Genomic DNA, 24,983 nt, shown 5'->3' with positions numbered 1-24,983 from the left:
TGAAGCAGACTTTCATGACTCCTAGTGAGGTCAGGGTTTAATACAAAATGAGCTGAAGCATTCTAATATTGGAAAAGAACATTGAAAGTTAAAATTACCAAAATGTTTTTTCATGAACTGGTGCTAATAGTAGGAATGTTCTTCTTTGGGTTTTTTTCTCTAGGAACCACTAAACTAGAGACTGTAGGGACTGAAAGGAAAAATCCTTTAAAACAGCAGATGCCATCTCATTTTCTATTAGGAACCTGAGACTCTGCTGACTTTTCATAATGTGGATCCTGAAAATTATCCTGACCAGTCATATAAAATATTAAATAGAAATAAACAAACAAACCCAATAACAATAAACACAAATATTAAAGACCAGGTAATTTTATATTTATAAATTTACTCAATACATTTTATAGAACTTTATTAAGACCGTTATACTAGCACCTACTATGCTTCTGAAATCAAAGCCTGGTAACCCTGAACTAGTTAAAAGGAGCCAGAAAAATCAACAGAGGAAATAATTCAATATGGACATCAGTCAGCTACCCCCAGTGGAAGTAGAACAGCGTGTCAGAATATTAAAACAAAGTCACTGGCAAATCTCCAAGACAACAGCTGTACCATACACAGCAAAGTGATATATCATAACAAACAATCTCTGTAGGAACAGAGACTATCTAAATAAAGTCCAAAATGTTTCCAATTCTGTGCTTCTTGGGAAGATCTGTGATGGCCAAGGATGCTTTTGATGATCAGCCCCAGATCACTATGTGCTTTCTGCATCCATGCAGCAAGTCCTCCAAACATCTTTCCTAAATCCCAAGGAGTGGGGTGTCCTTGTATGAGTTAACCCTTCCACAGGTCTTTGTCGGATGCAGCAAGGCCTTCCTATTGCTGTGTCAACCTCTGTTTGCCTAAACTACACAAATCCATTGCTCCACCTCACTGTTGCTGATGCTACTGCCTTTCACCAAGTACACTGAACCACAACGCGTTACAGCATTGAAAAAAAAAAAAAAAAAAGGTTACACCTGAGACTGGGGAAAGCCTAGAAAGAGCAGGAGCCCTGCCAGAGCTGTATGTAGAGAGAAGCAAAATCCAGCTCGGTAATATCCCTTTTTATCCCCAGCCTTTATTCACAATTAAAGGTATGAATTGTCCCGCACATCTCCAGCGGGTCGTTAATTCCTCATCTGCTCCGAGCTGAGGAACGAGTACCAACCTTGCTGAGAAGTGCAACCTTGGCAAGAGAAGTGCAGATGCCTCAAGCACTCAGAAATATCACCCATACTAAAAAATTTCAAGCCCGCTTTAGGGTCAGCAGGTTTATACTGTGGGACCAGGATTGTAGTTATTTTTGGGAAGGGGAGCTGTCACTCTCCACGAGAGAACAGTAAGAGCCTAGGGTTAAGCTGTGAGTAGGACTCCAATTTTCCACCTGAGCTATGAGTACACCCACCACAAGTGCCTACCTTTTTGTTCACATAACACAGACTGCTGCAAGCTGCCTTTTATTCTCGGGTCCTCAGAAGCAGCCTGGAAGAGGAATGCTCTAGACCTGACCTCCCTCCTACACCTTCCTCTTCCAATGCCCCAGTGAGCTGCTGGCTGAGAACCAGGGGGTAGGGAGCTGCAGAGGAACCAGCGCTGCTGCAGCTGCTGCTCTTGGTCCAAAATGAAGTTTCCGGGCTTTTTTTTGTTTGTTTGTTTTTCAAGAGGGAAAAGGCAGGACAATGGCAAGGTCAAAAGAGCAGCAAGGGAGGTGTTATAAGAGTGTCAAAGGAAAGTGCATTAAGCACTCTGGCAGTGGGGGATAGACAGCTCTAATCCATTAGAGAGTAATACTAATTATTATTTTATTTTTTTAATGGTCTGTAAAACTATTGGTTAGCTCAGCTTACTGCTACGGTATTTGTTTAAGGAAAGACTCAGTTTAGGTAGTTAGCAGCCACTCCAGTGAGCAGAGACTGACCCCTTCCAGGTGGCGGAGAGAAGTGCTGTGCTGGTGGGCACACGGATGGTGGTGCCGTGCAATATTAGCACAGGAATTTTATACTATGCATTTCTGCTACTGAGGAAGGTCCTTTCTTCTCTTCTTTGCATATTTAGAAGAGAACCCATACAGGCATTAAGTAGTGTTTTTGTTTTGTGAGTGCAGTTGGCCAGCTTGGTAAGTATATTACAAGGCTGATGATTCCCCCTATAATTTCATGACTTTTCTTTTCCCGTGATGATTTTTTCTTTTTTTATATTATTTTTTTTTAGTGTTTGTGAACAAGCGTGTAGCCAACGGTCATTGCCAAAGACTTGCTTCCTTATTAACAATCTTCCCTGGACCTCAGCCACATCCCTTCCCTGCTACCCTCTCACTTTTCCAAACCCCTCTTGCTCTCTCTGCTTCCTCTTTCTGTATTGCGAATACTGTTGATGGGAGAGGAAAGCTCTCTCTCCTTAAAGAATATGTACTACTCCATCCTGTTTACTTCACGTTCAGAATGACCTCCTGGTCAAAACAGCAGAGCCGCACCGTTTTATCACAATGAATTACAGCCTCTTGAAACAATGAAACTGGAGTTGAAATGTTTCTGCTGAGTGTAACAGGACATAAGGGCACCCAGAAAAGAAAAAGCAATGAACTAACATTAACTAATTAATTCTTATAACATTCCTATGCTACAGGGAAGTAGGAATGATTAAATCAGACTGATAAAACAGATGCATCTCCTTACACCTTGAGAATACATTATTGCAGGTTTCTCACATTAAAAAGTAAAAGTGTTTACATTAATTCCCCACCACCACCACCACCTTGTTGGTACCTGTTTATTTGCAGCAATGAAATCCTTCAGTCAGTATCCGTGAATCACTTTGTTTACCCTTAAATTTAGTAAATAAGATTTTTATCTCTGTTGGTCAGATAGCCTACTTTCAGAACAGGACAGCAAGAACACTCCTATGATGTAAAATAAAACTGTTGCAAAAATTGCTAGCTGTGTTTCTTTCTTAGTTTCTAGGTGACTTGTGAAATTCAATTGAGACTGAAAAGTTATATAAGAATAGTTTTTTAAAATGAAGAAACTGCTTTCCCTGAAGCATTTCAGATTAATGATGCTCCTGATTTTCTCTTTGTCACCAGAAGCATTGATCAGCTTTGATTCATGTAAAGACCATCTTCTGTGTGCTTCTTTCTTGTGATTTGATGGATATAATTTAATTTTCTAAAACTGAATATGCTTGTTTTATTAGCAGAAGGGTTTTTTTCTTGATTTTTGCTTTCCACTCCCCACTCCCACCTCTCTTACCCCCAAATTATGTACATTTCCCATCTTCTGCAATCAAATATAACTTTTGCAGCACTACATGTTATATTCTGTCTTCATAGTCCATGCAAACTGATCCTGATGTTACAATCACAGACAGGTCTGGAACAAGGATGTGTTTTTCCTTTTTCTCTCTGACACCAGATATGAATAAAGATCTGTTGTTTTGTTTTGTCTGGTTTGTGCTCTTTTTTTTTTTTCTCATACAACATAGGGTTACAGTTTGGAAAAGCATGGATCACCACTAAATAATGCAAAGGCCAGAGGCCATGTTTAACACTGCTGTCAAAAATGAAGCTGTAGTTGATAATATGCTGTCTTTGACAGTGAAGCGCACTTACGAAGTTTCTCATCTGCAACACCTCCTTCTGGCCCCTTCAACTCGCTCTAAATCAGATCATTAAAGTAACACTCTCAAAAATGAGTCTTGGAGGAGAAGACAGTACCTTTAACCCACATGCAGACTACAGCATGTCATGAAAATTGAACAGCTTGCTGCCACTAAGAGCTAGCATCAAACAATAATGGAATGGAATTAATGTGTATGAATGGAAGGTGTAATTTCTAAGGTCTGTTTCACCCCCAAAGGTATTTGGTCGTGGATGTACTGTAGCACAAAATCATACGCCCAGCTATTCAAGGTCTCTGCATCTGAAACAGGAGGAAGCAAATGTTATCCTTGGTGTTGTCATGACATTCAAAAATGCCCCTGACATTTATCATACCGAGAACTATGATGAGCCTAATTTGTAGTAGAGCTGTCAAACTGTATAAAGCATACATCATCCTAGTAGTATTTTCACTGTGATTCTAATAAGACATATTGTATCCAAAGTTCTCCCTTTATAGGGGCTTCCTTTATTGTTGACCTCACCAAAAAGACATAGACCTCACTCATCCTGTTGTTTCTCCTTAGCTTTGCTGCTCCTGGATTTTCTCTCTGTAATAACACTTTGTCTTTTCCTCAGCCTCGAGAGACATTCAAATCCTTTTTATAACCCAATATATTGCCAGTAAGAACTCCTTGTTCCAACAGGAAAGCAAAGCAGATGAATTCTACATCTCTGAGTATGTTCCTAGAGCAGGAATCCTTTTACAATCTCATTTGAGGCTTTATATACTACTTTTTATTTGAGCAAGTACGGTGACGTGACTTTTTCATAATAATATACTCGCTTGCTTTTTGACTCATACAATTTTTCTGCTGTCTGCAGGTCCTACATGAGAGTGTGTAATAAACTATGTCTTTGCTTCAACATTCTGCCTTCCTTTAAAATGTCCATTTAGATCTGATTTTTCCAAACCAATTAACAGTTTTAGGTGCTCAATCCAAACATCTCTAAATATCTTGTTTCAGAGGAAGGTAGACAATATTTTCTAAGACAGTCTGCAACTTAGCAAGATAAAAGAAGTTAACAAAGGGCATGAACATGCAATGAATTTGTTGTTCCACTGTAACAATGTGTGTACATACTTTGCCTCTTACAAACAATGCTATCTCACTAGTCAGTAGGAAAGGGTAATCATTCATTTGCTTCTAGGTAAGAGGAGTTACTTTTGGGAAGCCATTAGACAAAGCTTTTGTGCTGTAAAGGAACAGTGGACTTTCATGATGACTTCTCTATAGGTCTGTATCTTCAGAACAAGATGTTCTATACAGTAACCACACCAAAACGTAGATGCCCAAAGTTACTATAAAAAGTCAAATCACAGGCCTGGAGCCTACTACTTATGCCCAAACTGTTTTTACTGTGAGCCTTATCCTTAATATCTTCAGCATATGAGTGTCGGGCCTTACTTTCTCACCTACCAAAACCAAGGTGAACACTTCAACTGGATGAATAGAAATCAGTTTTGAAAATGTTATGTAGCTCTGCTGGGCTACATGAAAGAAAAACTTTTTAACTTTTCCAGCTTTACATATTGTAATACAAGATACGTGTGATAAATTAACATGATACAGCAAGAACAAAGTAATCTTTTAGTTCACATGTTTTAGTGTTTAGCTTTGTGTTACACAATATATCAGAACCACATTTTGTGAAAGAATACAGGAACTGAAGTTGCTAGATAGTCAAAATAATCTTACTCCTGGACTTTGTCCAAAATAAACTTTGTTTTAAAACTTTCGATACCTTCTATCTATAAGTCAAATTCCAGTCCTGCTACCAATCTGCGGCTTTCAATATTTTCTAGGCTGTGGATTTCTAAAGTTTTTATAGTACATATGCATGTTATTTTATATTTTCTTATCCATGGATTATTGCATAACAAATAACGTTCATACTGCAAATCCCTTAGAAGTGATCTATGTATCTGTAGCTCACAGGGTAGAAACACTGTCATATTAAATACAATTCACAAAGTGTTCTGCAAGCGTACATAATGGCACTGACCATTCCTAACTGGGGAGCACTCTTTTACCTTGTTTCATATGTTTTGAATAGCCTTACAAACTTGCTTACTTTTGCGATAGGTTTTGTTGTACTATGATGATCCAACTATATGCCCTCTGTGCCCCACTGAAAAGGGAATTTGAATTGAACTTCAAAGAGCTGAAAAGCAAATGGGTTAATCTTTAGCACTGCCAAGTCTCCAATCTGCCATTTACCATCTTCCCTATAATCCATTTCTGAATTTTCTTCTGCTTAATATTGGACGGGTCATGTTCATTACTGGCTTCACTAGAATTACATAACGGATTAGTTTGACCCCTGATGACTAAAAATATATGATGAGCAATGGAAACAATCAAAATGGTAAATGTTTGTTTATCTAACATTTGTCTCTTGTTCTGGAACAGTAAGTTTTGCTGTTAGTCTATAATCTGCTTGCACATGTAACAGTATTGAGAGTTATACTTAGTTCTGTTGTGTTTCTTCCATCCACTTACTCTGATAATGGATAAAACTAACTAAGCAGAGCTAGAGGTATGTAAAAACATTTTGCAGCTTATTCCTGATACTGTATGACATATTTGAATAGGACGGGGAAACAGAAAAGAAGAGTGAAATATATATAGAGAGAGAGAGCGAGAGACCAGCTATTTTATTAAGATATAAAGCATAAAAAGGCATTAGGCAATGGGAACTCAAGTTGACTCTATCTATACTGTTTATAAATACTTACTGCACTAAAAACTAAGTGCTCCCTAACATTCTGGAAGACAGCATTCTTAATGATGATCTGTTCTTCTCTAAAAATATTGGGTTGCAAGGGGTGAAGGCTAGAAAAATATTTTCACTGGCCTCATCTACAGCATAAGGTAAAAGATGTCATGGACTGCTGTGAGCATGCAGTTCCACAGCATCTTAAATTGTTCCAAGTCTGATGTTTTTCAGCCCCTTCCTTAAACATGTCACCCTGTCCCCTGCTTCACACCAACATTGTTTCTCAGAAGTCATGTGGTGATCTAGTTCAGGGAGGTGATCCTGAAAATTCAAAGGTTAAAGAATAAGTTTGTTTGGAAGGGATTTGGGGAGTTTGTCTAGTCAGGAACAATGCTGAACTGAGAACACGTTTGCTTGAGTATTTCTGCACTTGGCTCTTGAAAACCCCCAAGAAATGATATTCCACAACCTCCCAGGGCAACCTGCTGTGTTGCTTGCTGTCCAGCTGTCTCAGCCTTTTCCCCAGAGGACAAGTCATCCTAATGGCCCTTCTCTGAATTTGTTCCAGTTTACCCATGTCTTCCTTGTACAGGAAGACCCAAAACTGGACTGTATTACTGCCAGAGATCCTTCCTGCCCAGGTGTAGGACTTTGGATACATGCCTGATGAATTTAATGAGGTCTCCATTGGCCTATTCAGGTCCCTCTAGTTGGGGACATTCACAGACATAACGGATTCTTTTCTTACATCATTAAGGCTCTCACATACCTGAAGTTAAGAAACATATGCCTGTATTCTAGGTCAGAGTTTACTTAACCCAGTAATCTCTTTCAGATAGACTCTCAACCTATCTATGGCTTCAGAATTTCCTAAACTAACCATAGTTGTGATACATTTAGTAGCCTTGGTATGTTTTCCTTCCAATATCCATTTGAATTCTGTGTCCACTTTTGGAACCCACAACACCTGTCTGCCAGGAGTTCTTCATTTCAAGTTCCTCTTCTGTGGAACAAAAAGGCACTTTTCTTGTTTGTTCTGCATCTGCTTTCTGCTAATTTCTTTTGATGCCCCTGTCCTTTATTTGGAAAAGCAAGTGAACAGCCACTCTCCCCAGCTGCACTCTTCAGGCCACTCATCTTTCTGTAGGCCTCTATTATATCTCCCCTCAGGCCATTTTTCCAGGCCATTTCTAGGCCAATTCAATCATACAGAATCTATTCCATACCTTTGATCATGCTAGTCACTTAACTTAGGAGACAAGACCTGCCGACGGTATGCAGGCAAAGCATAGTTACATGAATAATAGTGCTCCTTGTTTAGCTGTCTATTCCTGAAGAAACAGTAACAGTGTGTTCTTATGTGTACCACTTCAGCCATAAGACACTTGCAAAGCTCTGACTGGCAAGTAAAGCACTTCAGATGCCTTCAAATGAGCTTTGGTCATTCATGTCAGAGAGATATAAGAAGTTTACACTTACCATTGTTCTCTTTCCTCTATGTACTGCTTCAGGAGCTGAGTCAGCAGCAGCCAAGGTGAATCAGCACCTTTCCTGCCTCAGTTCACAGCCTGAACTCCAAATTTACCCTACCATTACTTTTCCTGAGACTCACATAAACTGTGGAGCTCTCAGCAGGAGTTGGAAACTTCTTAAATTGCTCTCACATGTATCACCAAGACAGGCCTGAACATACACAAAAGGATAGTGTTTTTAAACAGTATCTTTGGGGCTGCTTTACCAAGTGAGAATAGTGAAGTATTCCCGTGAAGTATTTTCGGTACCCTTCCTTAATGCCTTAATGTCTTCCATAGTCCACATCTGCATCTCCACAAAGAACCGGATGAAAAGTAAGCAGTTTTTGGCCAGTAGTCCAGCTCTTCATTGCTTGGGAATATCATAAACCTTCACCACAGAATTTTAGTACTGAGGTCAGATAAACTGGCTTTTCTTCCCCTTTACAGCTGCTGTCATAGCCTGAACCACAGGCAATAAAAGCTGTTTGGAGGGCAGATGCATAAGCCTTCTACACCAGCAAGAACAACACGGACACCTGCTTATTAGCATGTTGTCAATTCATGCTCTCAGTTATATGATGGGCTGTTATTTTTCGGCATGGTGCTGTGTTTTTCTTCTGTGATAGGCCTTTAGGGTCATAGTATGTCAAAGACATTGTCTCACTGGGTGAGTTAAAACTTACAAGGGTAGGTCTCTGTGCTATTATCAGCCTTTCACAAACCCAAAATAAATCTAATGCCGTGTCAGCAGATTAGCTGTGGTTCTAAAAGGAGTGATTTCTTAAATTGCAGGGTGGAAAGAGAAAATAAAATTTGTGTCATTGCCTCAGCTAAAAGAAAAGAAAACAAAACTGCTTTTTCCTTTTCTGAAGAAGGCCTTATACTTAGCACATGTAATTTTCTTGATCATGAATATCAGCATTGAAAATGAACAAAGTCATGTCATTGATGAGAACATTTAACAATTTTGTAAGGCTACATGATCCCTAATATTACACTTCCTTATGACAAGAAATAAATGTCCCTCATAATTTTTTCCACCTACTGTCAAACACAAATAAGGAGCAAGACTACCAGTAAAGGTTTTTGACAATGATAAATACACATCTATTTGATAAGCTTATATAACACTCTTTTTATAATATTGCACACAAAGATCCTTTGACTATTGAAAAAATATATATATTTGTTTCCTCGTTTTATTACTATAAACTAATACTCTACGTAATATATACTAAAAGAAACAGTAGAAATATAAGAATTTCTTTTTGTCTGTTTCGACTGAACTACTTTGCAAAACAGAACTTTCACTATTCTGTGGAATAGAAGTACAAAGCTAAAACACGTCTTTTTAAGCATCAGTCAAACGAGGAAAACAGGAAAACAAAAAAGCCACTGTTGGCACTCTCAGGAGGCATTCTGCTTGTGGAGAAGCAATGAGACTAGAATGCCACTGAGACTACCGAGGCGTGACTCCTATATATATCTACAACAGTGTCAATACAAACTACTGACAGCATGAGTGTCAGATTACTATTCAGTATGGAAAATGGCAGTGTCACAGTATCATTTCAACAGTATAGGCACAATTTTGAGCTATATTAGCATCACTTTGGTCTTGTTTCCTGGTCTGTAATTCCAGTGTGTCATCAAAATTCACTTCTAACCAGCTGGAGCTGGCCACACCGGGGCTCAAAGACATCTTCCTGGCACAAACTGGTCAGGAATGATTTTGCTGACTTTTATAACAAGTAGGAGAAGAGAAACAAAAAGGAATATGGGGGTCAACTTATAGCACAGGGAAGGAAAAGACTAAAATCGTCAATGACATAAATTCAGATTCCAGTAATCACACTAACATACTACCTTTTTTTTTCTAAGAAAATTATTTTCTGGACAAAGGCAACAAAGATTGAATCTACTTTACTGTTTCCTTTGATATGCAATAAGTTACTACCTCACATGAAGAAATGGTGGTGTTCAAGACGTCCTAAGTAAGGAAGGGAGATAGGGTAAGGTGGATCACACTGGCGGGAGAACTAAAGAAGATTCTAATGGTGATCCTGAACGAGCAGTTAAGATCCAGTCTTAGTTCCAGTTAAGTCTTAGATCCAGTTAAGATCCAATCTTAGTTGCTATTTTCATTACAAACTTGGAAATAAAGTGTGTGCTAATGAAATTTGCAGATGGTTTGAACAGAGGCCTTATTAAAACCAGAATATAGAAACAATTGGATGAGCTCACATACTGGAATGCAGTGAAATTAGAAACTAATAAACAGGCAGCTGCAATGACAGACCTCATCAGCTAGAAATATTAGTCTATCACAGAATAATTAAGTGGCCCTGAGAAAACAAACATGTGATCCTAGGATAGATCACATAAAGTATATCTAGAAGTTCAGTATTAACATCATGGTACATGGCAACTGAAACACTACAATTTTGTATGCTACTTAAGAGAGTCACATTCAAACTGGAAAAGGTACTGACAAGAACTGTTACAGTTACTGAGAAAATGAGGAGCCTACCTTGACCAAAGACTCTATGATGGTTGAAGATGACGATCAGAGATGCTTTCTGGTGCTTTCTCCATGCAGGTAACGTGCGCATTTGCAGCTTCTCCAAGCATTTCTTCCCACATCTGCACCTATAATGGCCAAGAAGCATCTGACAGAAGACATCTCAAAATATGTTCTGATATACAAGCACACAGGTGCTAAATAAACAGATTGACTCACTGGGATTTGCTGCTTTTGGGGGAAGTAATGCAGCTCAAATTTTTCAGTTTAACTGGGATTCATGGTTCACACCATGAACTGTTTTGATGCCTAGGAAGCATTTATAAATTCATGGAACTGTTATTTCTTTGGAACATGAGCTATTCTTTGTGATTAGGATGTCAAGTGAAATGCAACTTTTACTGGTCCTTCCTTTTCAGACATAATATAACCCGGAAAACTCTTCACAGTGCAGCATTTTGTAACTTCTATGTCATAGTAAGTACTGATTGTACAGAAACCATGTCTTGTAAAGCCTGAAACAACCATGAAGTCAAAACCATTTCAGAGAAAACTCAGTAAATTCATTGGATACTTTCAGTACGGTACTTACTTGCCTCTGTAATAAAAAGGTGGAAATCCAAAGCCCGACGTTCTTTGAGTAGTCCTTTGCTCTGATAACGAGATATAACAACTTCCTGTAGCCATTAAACTTCACTGTCTCTATGACTGGAGAATCAGAATATACAGCTCTAACTGTACATTTCAGCATATCCCCCTTTAAAGTCTATTTAGAGCTACTATAAAACCCGCTACTACTTTTCAGTTAAAGGCTCAGACACATCCCGTGTGTTTTGTTTGTTTGTTTGTTTGTTTTTTTACTGAAGGTCTTCTAGACTTGCATCCTAGATTAAGTATTATGCTTGGACACATGTACAAATTGATGCATTTTTTAATTATGCTGAAATTTCCCTCAGTCTGGATTTTATTATTTATTTTTTTAAAAAAGTTTTATTAGAATCGCTGGCTCTAGGATCTTGATGTTTCTGTCAGCTTTGGTTGTGTGGATTGAGTGGATTTATACCACTGACACACCTAGAAACTATTTACCAAAAAACTGTAGTTTTCACAAGTATTTTGAAGATGGTACCACCATTTTCTTAGTAGTTTTCTTATGTCATAGTTTCCAATCCCACACAAATCCAAACAGACTGTGTGGATGTATCCTATTTTGAAATAACGTTACTCATACTTGCTGTACAGAATTCGATGTGCTTGCTAATTTCCTGAACATCCCAGTTTCATTACATGTTTTTAAACTCCACTGACAGCTCACAGCTATTTACTAATTCTACCCATAATCACTAATTTAGCAATGGTTCTGAATCTAAGGAAGCACTAACATGTGGAGTAACTTTGTTTTGCGCCTCTATTGCTTCTTAATTTCTGCTCCATCATTTTTCAGATGAAGAGGATTGCATGTTGAAGGTTTCAGAACAGCATTGGTTTATGTAACACTACAGCAATGCCAGTGCTTCTGAGCTGTGTACACCATGTAATGAAGTTGCACATCACCATTTTATCTTAAAAAAGGTGTGCTCCTTCCTTCTCATTGTATATGTCCTTATGCTCACTAATGTCGTCATTATTTTACACTAGGGAAGACATCAGGCTTTCTGTATCTTAATTCCCTCTGTCATCACATTTGCTACACTCCAGCTTTCTATCACAGAGGCCGTTTTCCAGAAGGATGGGCTCACTGTCCTCAGTAGCACAGTTGCCCTCAAGTCATTTTGGACACTTGAACAAACACTGCCTGGTCACTCCCGCTTGTTAATCCCCATTTTGTTGACTTGCTCAGTACTTTTTCTCTTAACACACCGGGTTTAGAGGGTGCTGATTTTCTGACACACCTCTCTACCAAATAAAACTCTTCAGAGAAGCCTCCTGAAGAGAGCACACCATGAACGTGGACACAAAAACCTCATGCACTGCTTTGCCACAGCTTCCTCTTTTTCAAAACTGCTTTACAAAACACTCTGCTGGCTCCCCCAGCACTACGTTCAGCCGGAGCTGCTGGGACAGAGCCCTTGCTTTACTCATGCACGGCCTTATCTTTAAAGTTTCACCCCCAGAGCCTCCCATCAGGCTCCGAAAGGCGCTGCCCCACAGCCCCGGTCCCCCTGCCGGCCCCCGGCCGCCATTTCCCGGCCGGCACGCAGGCGCGGCGGGGCGCTGTGCAGGGCGCAGGCCCGGCGGAGCGGCGCGGAGGCGGGTTTGAACGGTGGCGGCTACCGGAGCCTGCGGGGCCGGTGCTGTGCCCGGCTGCTGATGGAGCCCGTCCTGAAAGGTACCGGCTCAACCGCCCTGAGGGGAGCCCCCGGGATGCGGGGGGAGGGAGAGAGGGAGGAGGCGGCCTGCGGCCGGGGTTGGGGCTGGTAGCCGCCTCGGAGGGGGCAGGGAGCCACCGGCCGCGGCCGTCCCTGCCCGAGCCCTGTGGCCTCTCTCGGTTTCTCCAGCTTCTTTCTAAGTTTCTGCCTCGCTAGGTTGCCCTCTATGACTTTCATTTTGCTGCCACCTTTGAGATCTTGTAGCGTGAGTGGCCTTCTCCAAGAACCCAGCTCTTAGAGCTCTTCTAGTTCAAAGCACCTCCAAACACTTCCTGATTTTCCTTGCTTTCTACAGTAGAAAAACTACAAAGTGTTTTGTCTCCTGATGGAATATAGTAGCTCAAATTGGCTAATTATTGTACGCCATACCTTTGATCCTGCTGCAGGTACACGCTGAAATAGAGTTCCCCTATAAGGTCCTAGTTTGACCCTCACTGGTAGGCTCTAACCTGTTTTTCTAGCAGCATTGTAGCTGTGATGGTTATGAAGTATTTGATGCAAGAGGAAGACATTGTTTTGTTGTTGTTTTTTTTTTGAACATGAGTGCGATGTTTTTCACAACAGAGCAACCAAGCAAAAAAAGTAACTGGCAAAAAGTTGTTGTGGTCCTCAACCAAAAGAAACATGGGTAAAAACAGTGAATTAGAGTAGACCTGACTTAAGGTCCCATAGATATCTGATGTTATATTACTGATCATCATTTTCTTCCTTCTGGTTTCACTAAGGAGGTGTTTTAAGTTTCATAATTCTCTTACACAGTAAAATAAATAAATAAATAAAAATCTAGCAATTACAAACACATTAATTTTAGGTTGGATGTTAGAAAGAACTTCTTTACTGAAAGGGTTGTTAGGCATTGGAATGGGCTTCCCAGGGAGGTGGTTGAGTCACCATCCCTGGAGGTCTTTAAAAGACGTTTAGATGTAGCCCTTAGTGATATGGTTTAGTGTAGCACTTGTTAGTGTTAGGGCAGAGGTTGGACTAGATGATCTTGGAGGTCTCTTCCAACCTAGACAATTCTGTGATTAATCTTTATAAAATACTACAGTTAGAGCATTTTGGTGTTATACACTTAAAAAGAAGACATGATACTATATAATAATGATTTGGAAGGGCATCCCTAGCAACTAAAATAGTTAAACAGTGTTTGCTAAGGATGAACTTTTTAAATTTAAATTGATGCTTTCAAATTTATTCATGAGTTCTGAGAACTGTCTGGCCTGCAGTTTGTTTAAAGTTGGTTTTGGTGAACTGGCATTCTTCCAGTTTTCAGGAATTCTCCTGATCCACTATTCCCAAGGGGAAATTGGTATGGCCAATCTAGCTATAGGTCATCCTAAGTCATACTAATGAAGGAATTATTTCAAGTTTCATTTGCTTATCCCTCCATGTCATCTGGGATTGTGACTTTTTTTTTTTTTTTAAGACTTTCTCAGCCCAGGCTGATTTCATTCCTCGAAGAGATTCTTAATCTGGTTGATAGAGTAAGCCGCTTAAATGCAATATTCCTGACGTTCCATAAAGCAGCTGACATGAAACTTTGTTAGCCCCTGTGATAAGGACTTAATTTCAGGGTGATTCAATATCAATAAGGTGGAATTTTAAGTCAGTTGGAAATTGTAAATGATGTTTCTGCTGAGTTTTATGGAGGTTTGCTGATAGAATAATTCCATGACTTTTATTTCATTATGTTTGGTCGCCTGTGTTACAGCAACTATTTTTAACATTTTTGGTTACCCTGAAGATTAGCAATGATTTAATCACATGGGTAACCAGTCATGTAAAGGTACTGCTTTGCTTGTTAAGCTGGTAATGTATTTTAAAAAGTGAAAAGTTGTGTAAGAACTGTCAAACTTCTTAGTTTGTTACATTTCAACTAATTTAAAGGACAGCAATACTCTAAAAAAAAAAATCTGTTGCTAGCATGCGATGCTCAGTTTATTAAAAGCTATACTATATAAAAGCATCCTTTACTGGATGCGGGGGGAAACTTAGTTACAAAAGATGAGGAAAAGGCTGAGGGGCTCAATGCCTTCTTTGCCTCAGTCTTTAGCGGCAAGACCGGTTGTTCTCTGGATACCTGGTACCCTGAGCTGGTGGAAGGGGATGGGGAGCAGGATGTGGCCCTCGCTGTCCATGATGAAATGGTTGGCGACCTGCTACAACACTTGGATGTACACAAGTCGATGGGGCCAGATGGGATCCACCCGAGGGTACTGAGCGAACTGGCGGAGGAGCTGGCCAAGCCGCTTTCCATCATTTATCGGCAGTCCTGGCTATCAGGGGAGGTCCCAGTCGACTGGCGGCTGGCAAACGTGACGCCCATCTACAAGAAGGGCCGGAGGGTAGACCCGGGGAACTATAGGCCTGTTAGCTTGACCTCAGTGCCAGGGAAGCTCATGGAGCAGATTATCTTCAGTGTCATCACACAGCACTTGCAGGGCAACCAGGCGATCAGGCCCAGTCAGCATGGGTTTATGAAAGGCAGGTCCTGCTTGACGAACCTGATCTCCTTCTATGACCAAGTGACGCGCTTGGTGGATGAGGAGAAAGCTGTGGATGTGGTCTACCTTGACCTCAGTAAGGCTTTTGACACCGTTTCCCACAACATTCTCCTCAAGAAACTGGCTGCTCGTGGCTTGGACTGGCGTACGCTTTGTTGGGTTAAAAACTGGCTGGGTGGCCGGGCCCAAAGAGTTGTTTTGAATGGAGCCAAATCCAGTTGGAGGCCGGTTACTAGTGGAGTCCCCCAGGGCTCAGTGCTGGGGCCAGTCCTCTTTAATGTCTTTATCGATGACCTGGATGAGGGGATCGAGTGCACCCTCGGTAAGTTTGCAGACGACACCAAGTTAGGTGCATGTGTCGATCTCCTCGAGGGCAGGAAGGCTCTGCAGGAGGATCTGGATAGGCTGGACCGATGGGCTGAGGTCAACTGTATGAAGTTCAACAAGGCCAAGTGCCGGGTCCTGCACCTGGGGCACAACAACCCCAAGCAGAGCTACAGGCTGGGAGATGAGTGGCTGGAAAGCTGCCTGGCCGAGAAGGACCTGGGAGTACTGGTTGATAGTCGGCTGAATATGAGCCAGCAGTGTGCCCAGGTGGCCAAGAAGGCCAACAGCATCCTGGCCTGTATAAGAAGCAGTGTGGCCAGCAGGTCTAGGGAAGTGATTGTCCCCCTGTACTCGGCTCTGGTGAGGCCGCACCTCGAGTACTGTGTTCAGTTTTGGGCCCCTCGCTACAGGAAGGACATGGACGTGCTCGAGCAAGTCCAGAGAAGGGCAACGAAGCTGGTGAGGGGTCTGGAGAACAAGTCTTACGAGGAGCGGCTGAGGGAGCTGGGCTTGTTCAGCCTGGAGAAGAGGAGGCTCAGGGGAGACCTCATCGCTCTCTATAGGTACCTTAAAGGAGGCTGTAGAGAGGTGGGGGTTGGTCTATTCTCCCACGTGCCTGGTGACAGGACGAGGGGGAATGGGCTAAAGTTGTGCCAGGGGAGGTTTAGGTTGGATATTAGGAAGAACTTCTTTACTGAAAGGGTTGTTAGGCATTGGAATGGGCTGCCCAGGGAGGTGGTTGAGTCACCATCCCTGGAGGTCTTTAAAAGACGTTTAGATGTAGCCCTTAGTGATATGGTTTAGTGTAGTACTTGTTAGTGTTAGGTCAGAGGTTGGACTAGATGATCTTGGAGGTCTCTTCCAACCTAGACAATTCTGTGATTCTGTGATACTTCAAAGAACCATAGAATCGTTAGGGTTGGAAAAGACCTCCAAGATCATCTGGTCCAACCATCACCCTACCACCAATGTCACCTACTTGCTACTGAATGCAGTGTGTATTAAAGCAAATTTTTGTTGGAAAGGCAGTTTAACTAGTTTTACCTTCGTGAACTTAAATAGCTGTCGTTTTTCCTCTTCTGATCCAGGTATTTGTGCATTTGTAGAAGTTTGGTCATCTAACAGAACAGAAAATTACTCGAAAGCCTTTGAGAAGCAACTTCTTGACATGGGAGCAAAAGTAAGGAAACTTTTTTTTTGGAGTAAACAGAATATGAAAACTCTTACTCAGAAACTAGCTTATTTGTTCTGCTTGTTTATTGCTTTGCAGTAGGGGTTTTTAAAGGGCAGGAAAAAAAAATCACAGATTCAAATAGATGAGCATGCTGTAAAATTCTTATTAGTGGCAGATGGGAAATGCATTTAAAGCCTATTTAAAGCCTATCTATTTAACAACTTCTTTGCATGTTAATACGCTAGCAAATATATCTCATAAAGTATTATATATACTATACAGGGGACAAACCAAATCTAGGGGTTGAAAACCTAAGTTATTTATGTGTTTTGTTTTCTTTAACTTCTGGGCAGCTGGTCTGTTGTTACCATGTTTTCTAACCTATGTACTGTTACATTTTATTCTTCTACTCACTCTCCTACAAATACGGTTCACTTCCAGAAAATACTAGTAAAAATACATCTAAGATGTGTCAGTGATTTTTCCATATCAAATATACTTGAGCTGTAGGTGCAAAATGCGTTTAACTGCCAGCTGTAAAATTTCAGCTAGACACCGAAGTCAAACTAGTATCTTGCCTTCTTGCACATTATTACTGGTTAATGGAGATTTTTACAACCCACATTATGCTCTAAATAACACTTGTGTGAACTCCCAGTGCTTTTTAATTCTGCATATGTAGGTGTATCTCACTGTCATTTAGGAAGTTTTGCTAACATCTCCAAAGTCTCTCTCACTGTATGAATTCAGCTGAGGTAGCATGCCAGAACAATAGAAGAACTGTTTTTATTATAAAAGGAAATACAACTCACAATAAGTAACTGGAGTAATAAAAATCTCATGTTCTTTCGGGCTGTGCTGTGAGATCTGTTGAATTTTGTTCTAATGGCTTCAGGTTTTTCTTGTGGAAAATATGATAAGGCTTCAAAATTCTGCAAGTGCTTTGAGTTGATCTTAAAGTAGCTGGGTGTGGTGAAAGGTACAGACAAATGGTACAGATGCGTCTGTTCAGCAGATCACTTTGAAAAGGGGTGGTCCTTCTCCATCATTATTTCGTTCCTGGCCAACACTTCCTTCCCTTCTATTGGGCTGAGCACATGATAAGAAACTGGCATGGCTCACTCTGTCAGGAAAGAAATTTCTAATTTTGTTTTCCACTAGAGTGTTGGTTCACTCACACCAAGTTAAGGTCAGCTTATCAACACAGAACCCCCAGGGTAAGGGATGAGACAAGAGAGGGGACTGCTGCATGTGACAATACCTTGACTGATTCACTCTTCATGGTGAGAGGGAGGCCTAAGGTGGTGCTGCTCCATAATTTGGAGGCAAAGCCATGTCAAGCATCCCGTCTCCTTAAGTTGTGGGCTGTGAGCGTGATACTAGCATAAGTGACTGTGTTTGTATCTGCAGTCATAACATAATCTGAAAGAGACTCATTGGTCCTGTATACCTAGATACATAAATCTCTTGCTTTTTGTCTTCTGAGGAGCAATAAATCAGCTTGCCATCAAAAATATTTGGAAAAGCTAAATAGTTTTCTTAAAGCCAAAAGTAGATCCAACATGTTTGGAGGCAAATATAGTGGCTCAATTGAGAATGCAACAGAAATCTACACAACTACTTCCATTTGGCTGTGTTGAGGAGGTGCTGCTGTAAAATATGAATTATTAACATGATGACATCAGTACAATCACAACTGATCAAACAGTTTTGTTTAGCTACAATGAAGTGAAATTTTGGTTGTAAAGAATGGATTTCTAGAACTGAAATGGTTATCATTTAGTTATCAGTAAAGGTTGATAACTGAAGATTTGTAGCACAGTGAAAATGTCAGTTGTGACCCTAGCTGTACTGACTTAAGTTTTCTGTATTTCTCACTCTTTTTAAAGTGTTCCCATATGATTAATTTTCTTAGCAGCATCAACTTCCCTTCCCGCAGAACTAAAAGTGATCACTGTTGTTGAGAATTAGTGTAAACAGTGAGGTTAACTGTAATCTAAGTCTGTGAGTTCTTTACTAAGTTAAAGATATAATTGGCATTTTTTTGGATAGTAACAGCTAATTTCTGTACTGGCTGTTACATAAGAAATCATGTTGGGCTACTTATATTAAAATGTTGTAAGATTAGTGATACAGCTAGGGTAGGCACATGAAAATGGTAATCTAGAAAAAAGAAGTTAGAAAATAAAAGGCTACTCTAGCCCTCTAGCTTGTCTTGTGTTGGTTTGACTAATGAGACTTGGGCTTTGATTGCTTCAGCCTTCTTTGTAAAGATGGGAAAGATCAAACAAGTCCTTAACATAATGTTTTTGTGCTATTGTTTTATCCAGAAAAACAGGCTTTCTAGTTTCATTAATCTTTTCTGATTTTCAGACTCAAAAATCTGCTCTCTGTTTACTTCTGCAGGTTTCAAAAACTTTCAACAAGCACGTGACTCACGTGGTCTTCAAAGAAGGACGTTCGGCTACATGGAGAAAAGCACAGAAGGCTGGTGTAAAAATAGTTTCTGTACTATGGGTGGAGAAGTGAGTACTATTGAGTATAATGAATGTGACCCGTTCCAGAGAATAGATTGTGGTATTATTTATTAAAAAACTTAAAGTACACTATCCATTTTTTTTAATGTACTTGAAACAGTGATAAGTCTATGAGTAATTGATTACTTTCCTATGACACTATTTCTATAATAAAAATACCTTTCTTCCACAGAAAGGTACCATGTTATCTATTGAAAAATGAATGTGTTGAAGTAGTTGCATGGTATATTTTTTAACCATGTAGTGTTCTACTCCTTTGCTCTCAGATAGCATACATAGGCAGTGAAGATCAGATATTTACGTTGAATAGAATTCTTCCATTTCCACATGAAAAAGCACACTTCTCCAGGGACAAAAATGAAGGAGGTAATCGTACCAGTTCTGTAATTATTTCCCATTGAGAGAGTATCTCATAGCAAGGAAAAAAAAAAAATAAGATTCGTATCTGGCTTTTAAGACATTTGGCAGGTTCAGCATGGCACCGCTTGAAGATTCTCAACTACCACAAGGAAAAAGTTAAACTAAAAACAAAACAACAAAAAAAGAAATTTCAGCTTTGCAGCCATCCATGAGAAAATTTGTTTGTAGTCCATGGCATCTCCTCCGAGTTTGTTTTATGAGGCCTAACTTAGATTTCAGACAAAGTATTAAATAACTACTAGTTTTTAAGAATATGCATGTTATACTCGAACACTCCTTTTGTTTGTTTTTGTAAATTACTGTGACGATGGACCATGTCCTATATCAGTTAGGTATCACATGCATAGGGAATTAGCAGTTTGCTAAGTGCTGGGGGGGGAGCAACACTGAGCTCTGCAGCCAATTAATTGTAGGCCAGTACAACTGCAAAGCTTGCAATGCAAGTCTGTGAGCCAAAAAAGAAATTCATGCAGTTATGCTGAGGCAGAATTTTCCTGTTTTTATATATATATATATTGATATATATATATATATATATATCAGATATAGAAGCTACAGAAGCTATAACTTTACAATCCAGCAAGCCTTAACACTAATGAAGAAATCTTGTAAGTTCTCAAAAATGCACTAGGGATGCAAAATGTTATTTATGTGACTGTTTCCTTCTGTGACCTCCAGCTATCTGAGTGCACATAAGAATGATGGTCATTCCAGTGGGATATTTGGTTATATTTTAAATATGCTCCTGAGATAGATACATGTATAAATATGAAATCTGAAACTGTAGTCACAGGAACTATTAACTCTTCAAGGACATGCAGGTGTTATAGTAAAAAGAATCCCAGAAAAGTCCAGGTGAGTAGCATCTGCAGTAGCAGCAGCAGCAGAATAAAAGAAGCTCACAGAGGATAGACCAGGATGTGTTACACAGAAATGTGATCTCTGTTACAGCAGTTCCACCACAAGAGTCTCCTCAGCAGTACTGGAAGATGTTGGGTCGGTGAAACCTTTAGAAATGTTTCCCTAGTATTATTACCTAAGTGGTTGTCAAAAAATAAATGAAATAGAGCATAAAATTTTATGTAGTGGGATGACATTATTTTATCATAGAATTGTAGAATGGCTTGGGTTGGAAGAGGCCTCTAGATGATCATCTTGGATCATCTAGTTCCAACCCCGCTGCCATGGGCCATCCATGTGGTTGAAATCCTCCACCAGAATGAGAGCCTGCAAACGTGATGCTTCATGTAGCTGAAGCAAGAAGGCCATGGTTATGTTCAGAATATTGCCTGAAATAGCAGCAAGCATGGCAAAGTATAAAATAGTTTTATCACAAGACGTAATTGAAGAGACAAGAATTCTTCAGCCTCAAGAAGAGGTGAGAGTGGAGGTGGGATAGACTCCTGTGAAAACAAAGGTTCATAAAGAGAGACTGAGTAGGGAATTAATTTATATTAGCCTTTCCTCAGTGGAAGAATTGGAGAGTATCACATGAATCTGGCTGGAGGTAGTTGCAGAGAAGGTAGTAAATGATGATTTTTAGCAAAGCATAGTTAGGCTGCAACTCCTTGTTGGAGAATCAGTATAGACTGCAAAGATTTACATGGGTTTCACAAAACACTGAAGCAATTAAACACTTAATACTATGTTTATTTTTTGATAAAATTGTCTCAGGCCATCCCTAAACCATAAATCTGTTGAACATAGAAAAGTAAACTGTGAGTGTTTTGCTGTGTTTTCATGTTCTTACATGCTCCTGGGCATCTTGATATTGGAAACAGGATGCTGGAGTATATTCTATTTAATCTGGACCCTACGCTTTGATGTTTGAGCTCTGAAAACAGCAGACAAGGGAACAACTCATAAACAATTACTCCAGCATATACTTACTCTTCTGCTTTGTGCCAAATATTTTCCCGCTTAACAGCTAGTGGGCCCCTACTTCCAAAAAGTTCTGCATGTACACTAGTATAATGTTCTCCTGAGCAGTACTTACGCCTTTCATAGGAACTTGCCCAATGATTTGAAAAACTATAGTGTTTGCTATTCTCTGTGGAAGAAAAAAAAATATATATGTTAGACTGTCAGGGTCTGTGTGAATGTTGCTTCAATTTATTTTGAGTGCTGTTTCCAGTGATTTGCCTGAGATTTTATTGGAAGCTTCTGCTCTGTAGTATGAACATCTGTTTGAATCTAAATAGAATGAAGTTCCATAGTTTAACAGGAAGAAATTTTATATAGAAGAAAACTTTAAAAATAAGATGACAATTGAAATTTCAAAATATTTTAAAATAAACCTGTTTCCTTTTTTTTTTTAATTTTCTAAGAATGATTGTTATATCTAGCTTTAAAAATAGTGCATAAAATTGTGGACTTGCTATAAGATTCATTTAAATGTATTACAAGTTTAATGCAAAATGTGTGATGCTTTTGGGATCACTGAGGTGTTTTTTTTAGCGCCACTTCAACTCAAAGGACTTAATGAATAGTCTTAAAAAAAATAATAAATCTTTAGATAAAATAGAATTGCTAAAATCTGTGTCCAAAGTAAGAACACTTAGTCCAAATCTAAACATGACTGTGAAACTCTATTTGTTCTCAGTAAGGCTAACTTAGTCATGTCACAAATAAGGTAGACCAAATCACACTCAGGTTTGTCTGCAAAGCTTAAAAAAAATTATAAGATCTTTAATGCTCAACCCTTTTTCTGTTTAGCTTCTCTGAATTGACTAAATTAATTATCTGATTTAATTTAAATTTTAATGTATTCTACATCTGTGCTGATCATTATCTAGAATTTAATAATAGGCACTGAAGTCAAACAGGTTGAATATCTAATTGATACTCCAGAGAACTCTAAATTTAGATAGTTTGACAAATATTTGTAGTGGTTTGGCTCTCTTTTTTTTCCTTTTCAAAACAGTGAAGCAATTAGATTGCAATTCGATGAATACAAACTTTAAAGCAGTGTGACACTAGGTGTCGCTAGCATCACAGTTTTGAATGACTGCTGGAGGAATTCTAGTAGTCTGCTAAGTCTTCTGTAATCTTTCATGTAACTAGTTTTATTATTTAGTGAAAACATTATTCAAGAATGAAATGTTACCAATTTTGACTAAAATAACTTCAGTTAATGCACTGATAACCAAGTTCTTGCCTCAATATCATCCATGATGTACACATATATGACATTCCAAGATAACGTGAGTCCTACCAATCTAAAGTCAGTCTTTGAATACGAAAAGATAGGGGCAATCTAGGGGTAAGTTATCAGATTGTTTTTTTTAATTATTTAACAAATATAGATCCTTCCACAGTAAGGGTCTGTTTTAAGCATTGTCTATACAATGAGAAGGCAAAAAACCAAAACTAATGGGTAAGAAGTAAAAGCCAGGTCCAGATGAAGCCTACCTTCTCACTTGCCAGAATAGGAGCTTTGGATTCTTTTTTCTTGTTTTTCATAACATTCTGTAGATTAGTGTCTTACTAGCTAGTGAAAGATGAAAACCTACAGTCTGCACAAAAGTCAGTGCCAGATTTCAGGTTCATATGAATCTGGCCAGAAGGACTTAATACAGTGCTTTTTGAATGTGTGGGGGAATAACATATGAGCTGGAATCTTTGACTTTCAGAGCATTGAAGCAGCAATTTAGAGGACATCATTAGGACAATATTATCATGTCTTCTGTTTGCTTAAATGTATAGTTTATTTAGCATTACAGTAGTTATGCTAAGGATATGCAATTGGGAAGGGTCTAATTATTACAGGGCTGATTTTTTTTTTTTTTTTGCAACAAAGATTCTCATTCTTAAAAATTAAAGATTGCATCTCTAATTTATTTTACAGGTGTCGAGAAACTGGAATACATGTTGATGAATCTTTATTTCCTGCAGTATACAATAATGAAGGATTACTGCTAAAAGTAAGTAAAGTTTGAATTTCCTGACCTTAGGCATTGGAACTGTTTATTTTCAGAACTTTCTGTAAACTCTGTCCATCTGAATAGGTTTTTAAAGTAGACTATGGCTGTGATATTTGACATCTTAAGGACAGATAATAAAAATTGAGTTTTTATATTGGTGAATAAAAAATCAAGATTTAAATTAAGATTACATAATGATTGACTTATCCAAATCAAATGACTGCAGTGTGCCCTGTGTTTCATTGAGTTGTGATTAATGCAGAAATCCTGATTTTTGAAAAAATACAAAAAAAATTTAAACGATCTGCTGAGCTTTAGCTTTTCTGCAAGCAAAAAATATTAATGGATTGGATGGCTTTTAATCTAAAGTATCTGTTTAACCTTTCTGTCTTCATATTACAGTTCATTTCGGAAAATGTTAACTTCTGCAATTGCCCATGATTCTTAAAGAGGTGATTATAAATAGCATAGTGCTAAACACTGATAATTAATACTGTGATAAAAGTGGGCAAGTAGGAAGTCTAGTTACTTTTGGCCAATTTTTACCGCATACTTAAGCTTTTTATGTATCCTCTAGCACAAATGTATGCAGCCAAAAGACTTTGTAGAAAAATCTCCAGAAAATGATAGAAAGCTGCAGAGAAGACTGGACAAGATGGCTAAAGAATTAGCTAAACAAAAGATAGGAATTAATGCAGGTAAGTATTCCTCTGGACTAATCTTCAGATATTTTGAAGTTATTTCTTTAAAGCACTTAAAGGTAGAGTTTTTTAATTTTATTTTTACACTTTTATATATCTCACCATAACAAATAAAGTTGTTTTACTTTTTACAAAGCTGTTTGCAAGTTTGTGGTATTAAGGTACCTGTAGTGGTTAGGTACGAGGAACTTGATTTTTTTTTTTTTTTATTTTTTTAAGAAAATAGAACTCATTCTGAAGCTGTTGTAGCATGTAAATATTAATGTACAAATGCAATTTCTTTGTGTAGAAACTGATACACCGGTTTTATTATTTGAAGATGATGGTTCACTTGTGTATAGCCCTGTTAATAAAATAAGAAATCAAAGCAGTGCAGTGGAAAGAAGAATAAAGGAGATGAAGGAAAAAAGAGAAAATCTTTCTCCTACCGGTAAGAAGTTAAATTTTATTTATACATGTACAAATAGCTGCCATCTTTATTGCTATATTTCTTCCACACTTTTCTTGCTCTGTCCCTCAGAATTATTTGCATACCTTAGTTTTCTTGAAACATTTCCTTGCCTAGATTCAAA

General features: G+C 38.9%; 1 protein-coding gene and 1 long non-coding RNA gene across 6 annotated transcripts in view; one reads left to right on the top strand and one right to left on the bottom strand.

Moving 5' to 3' along the window:
• Positions 1-12,630, bottom strand: part of LOC125184547 (uncharacterized) — an 88,711-nt gene extending 76,081 nt beyond the window's left edge. The window contains exons 1-3 of one of the 3 annotated variants that reach the window (XR_010830558.1): positions 12,349-12,621; positions 11,049-11,109; positions 10,466-10,584 (exon numbers count right to left, since the gene is read on the bottom strand). This is a non-coding gene — a long non-coding RNA (uncharacterized lncRNA). Of the gene's footprint in view, positions 1-10,465; positions 10,585-11,048 lie in introns of all 3 variants that reach the window. The other 2 variants (XR_007168711.2, XR_007168710.2) reach the window with 2 other exon arrangements.
• The window catches only part of MCPH1 (microcephalin 1), a 130,679-nt gene continuing 118,326 nt past the window's right edge, over positions 12,631-24,983 (top strand). For 2 of the 3 annotated variants that reach the window (XM_048078040.2, XM_066994806.1), the window contains exons 1-6: positions 12,631-12,785; positions 16,745-16,836; positions 19,237-19,355; positions 23,635-23,710; positions 24,288-24,408; positions 24,701-24,841. In XM_048078040.2, the coding sequence (XP_047933997.2) occupies positions 12,767-12,785; positions 16,745-16,836; positions 19,237-19,355; positions 23,635-23,710; positions 24,288-24,408; positions 24,701-24,841 (568 nt within the window). In that variant the 5' untranslated portion in view covers positions 12,631-12,766. Of the gene's footprint in view, positions 12,786-16,744; positions 16,837-19,236; positions 19,356-19,633; positions 19,734-23,634; positions 23,711-24,287; positions 24,409-24,700; positions 24,842-24,983 lie in introns of those variants that run through there. The other variant, XM_048078042.2, reaches the window with a different exon arrangement.

This window comes from Anser cygnoides, chromosome 3 (genome assembly GCF_040182565.1).
Source record: "Anser cygnoides isolate HZ-2024a breed goose chromosome 3, Taihu_goose_T2T_genome, whole genome shotgun sequence".
NCBI classification, from domain to species: Eukaryota; Metazoa; Chordata; class Aves; order Anseriformes; family Anatidae; genus Anser; species Anser cygnoides.
This window is presented reverse-complemented; position numbering and strand designations above follow the sequence as displayed.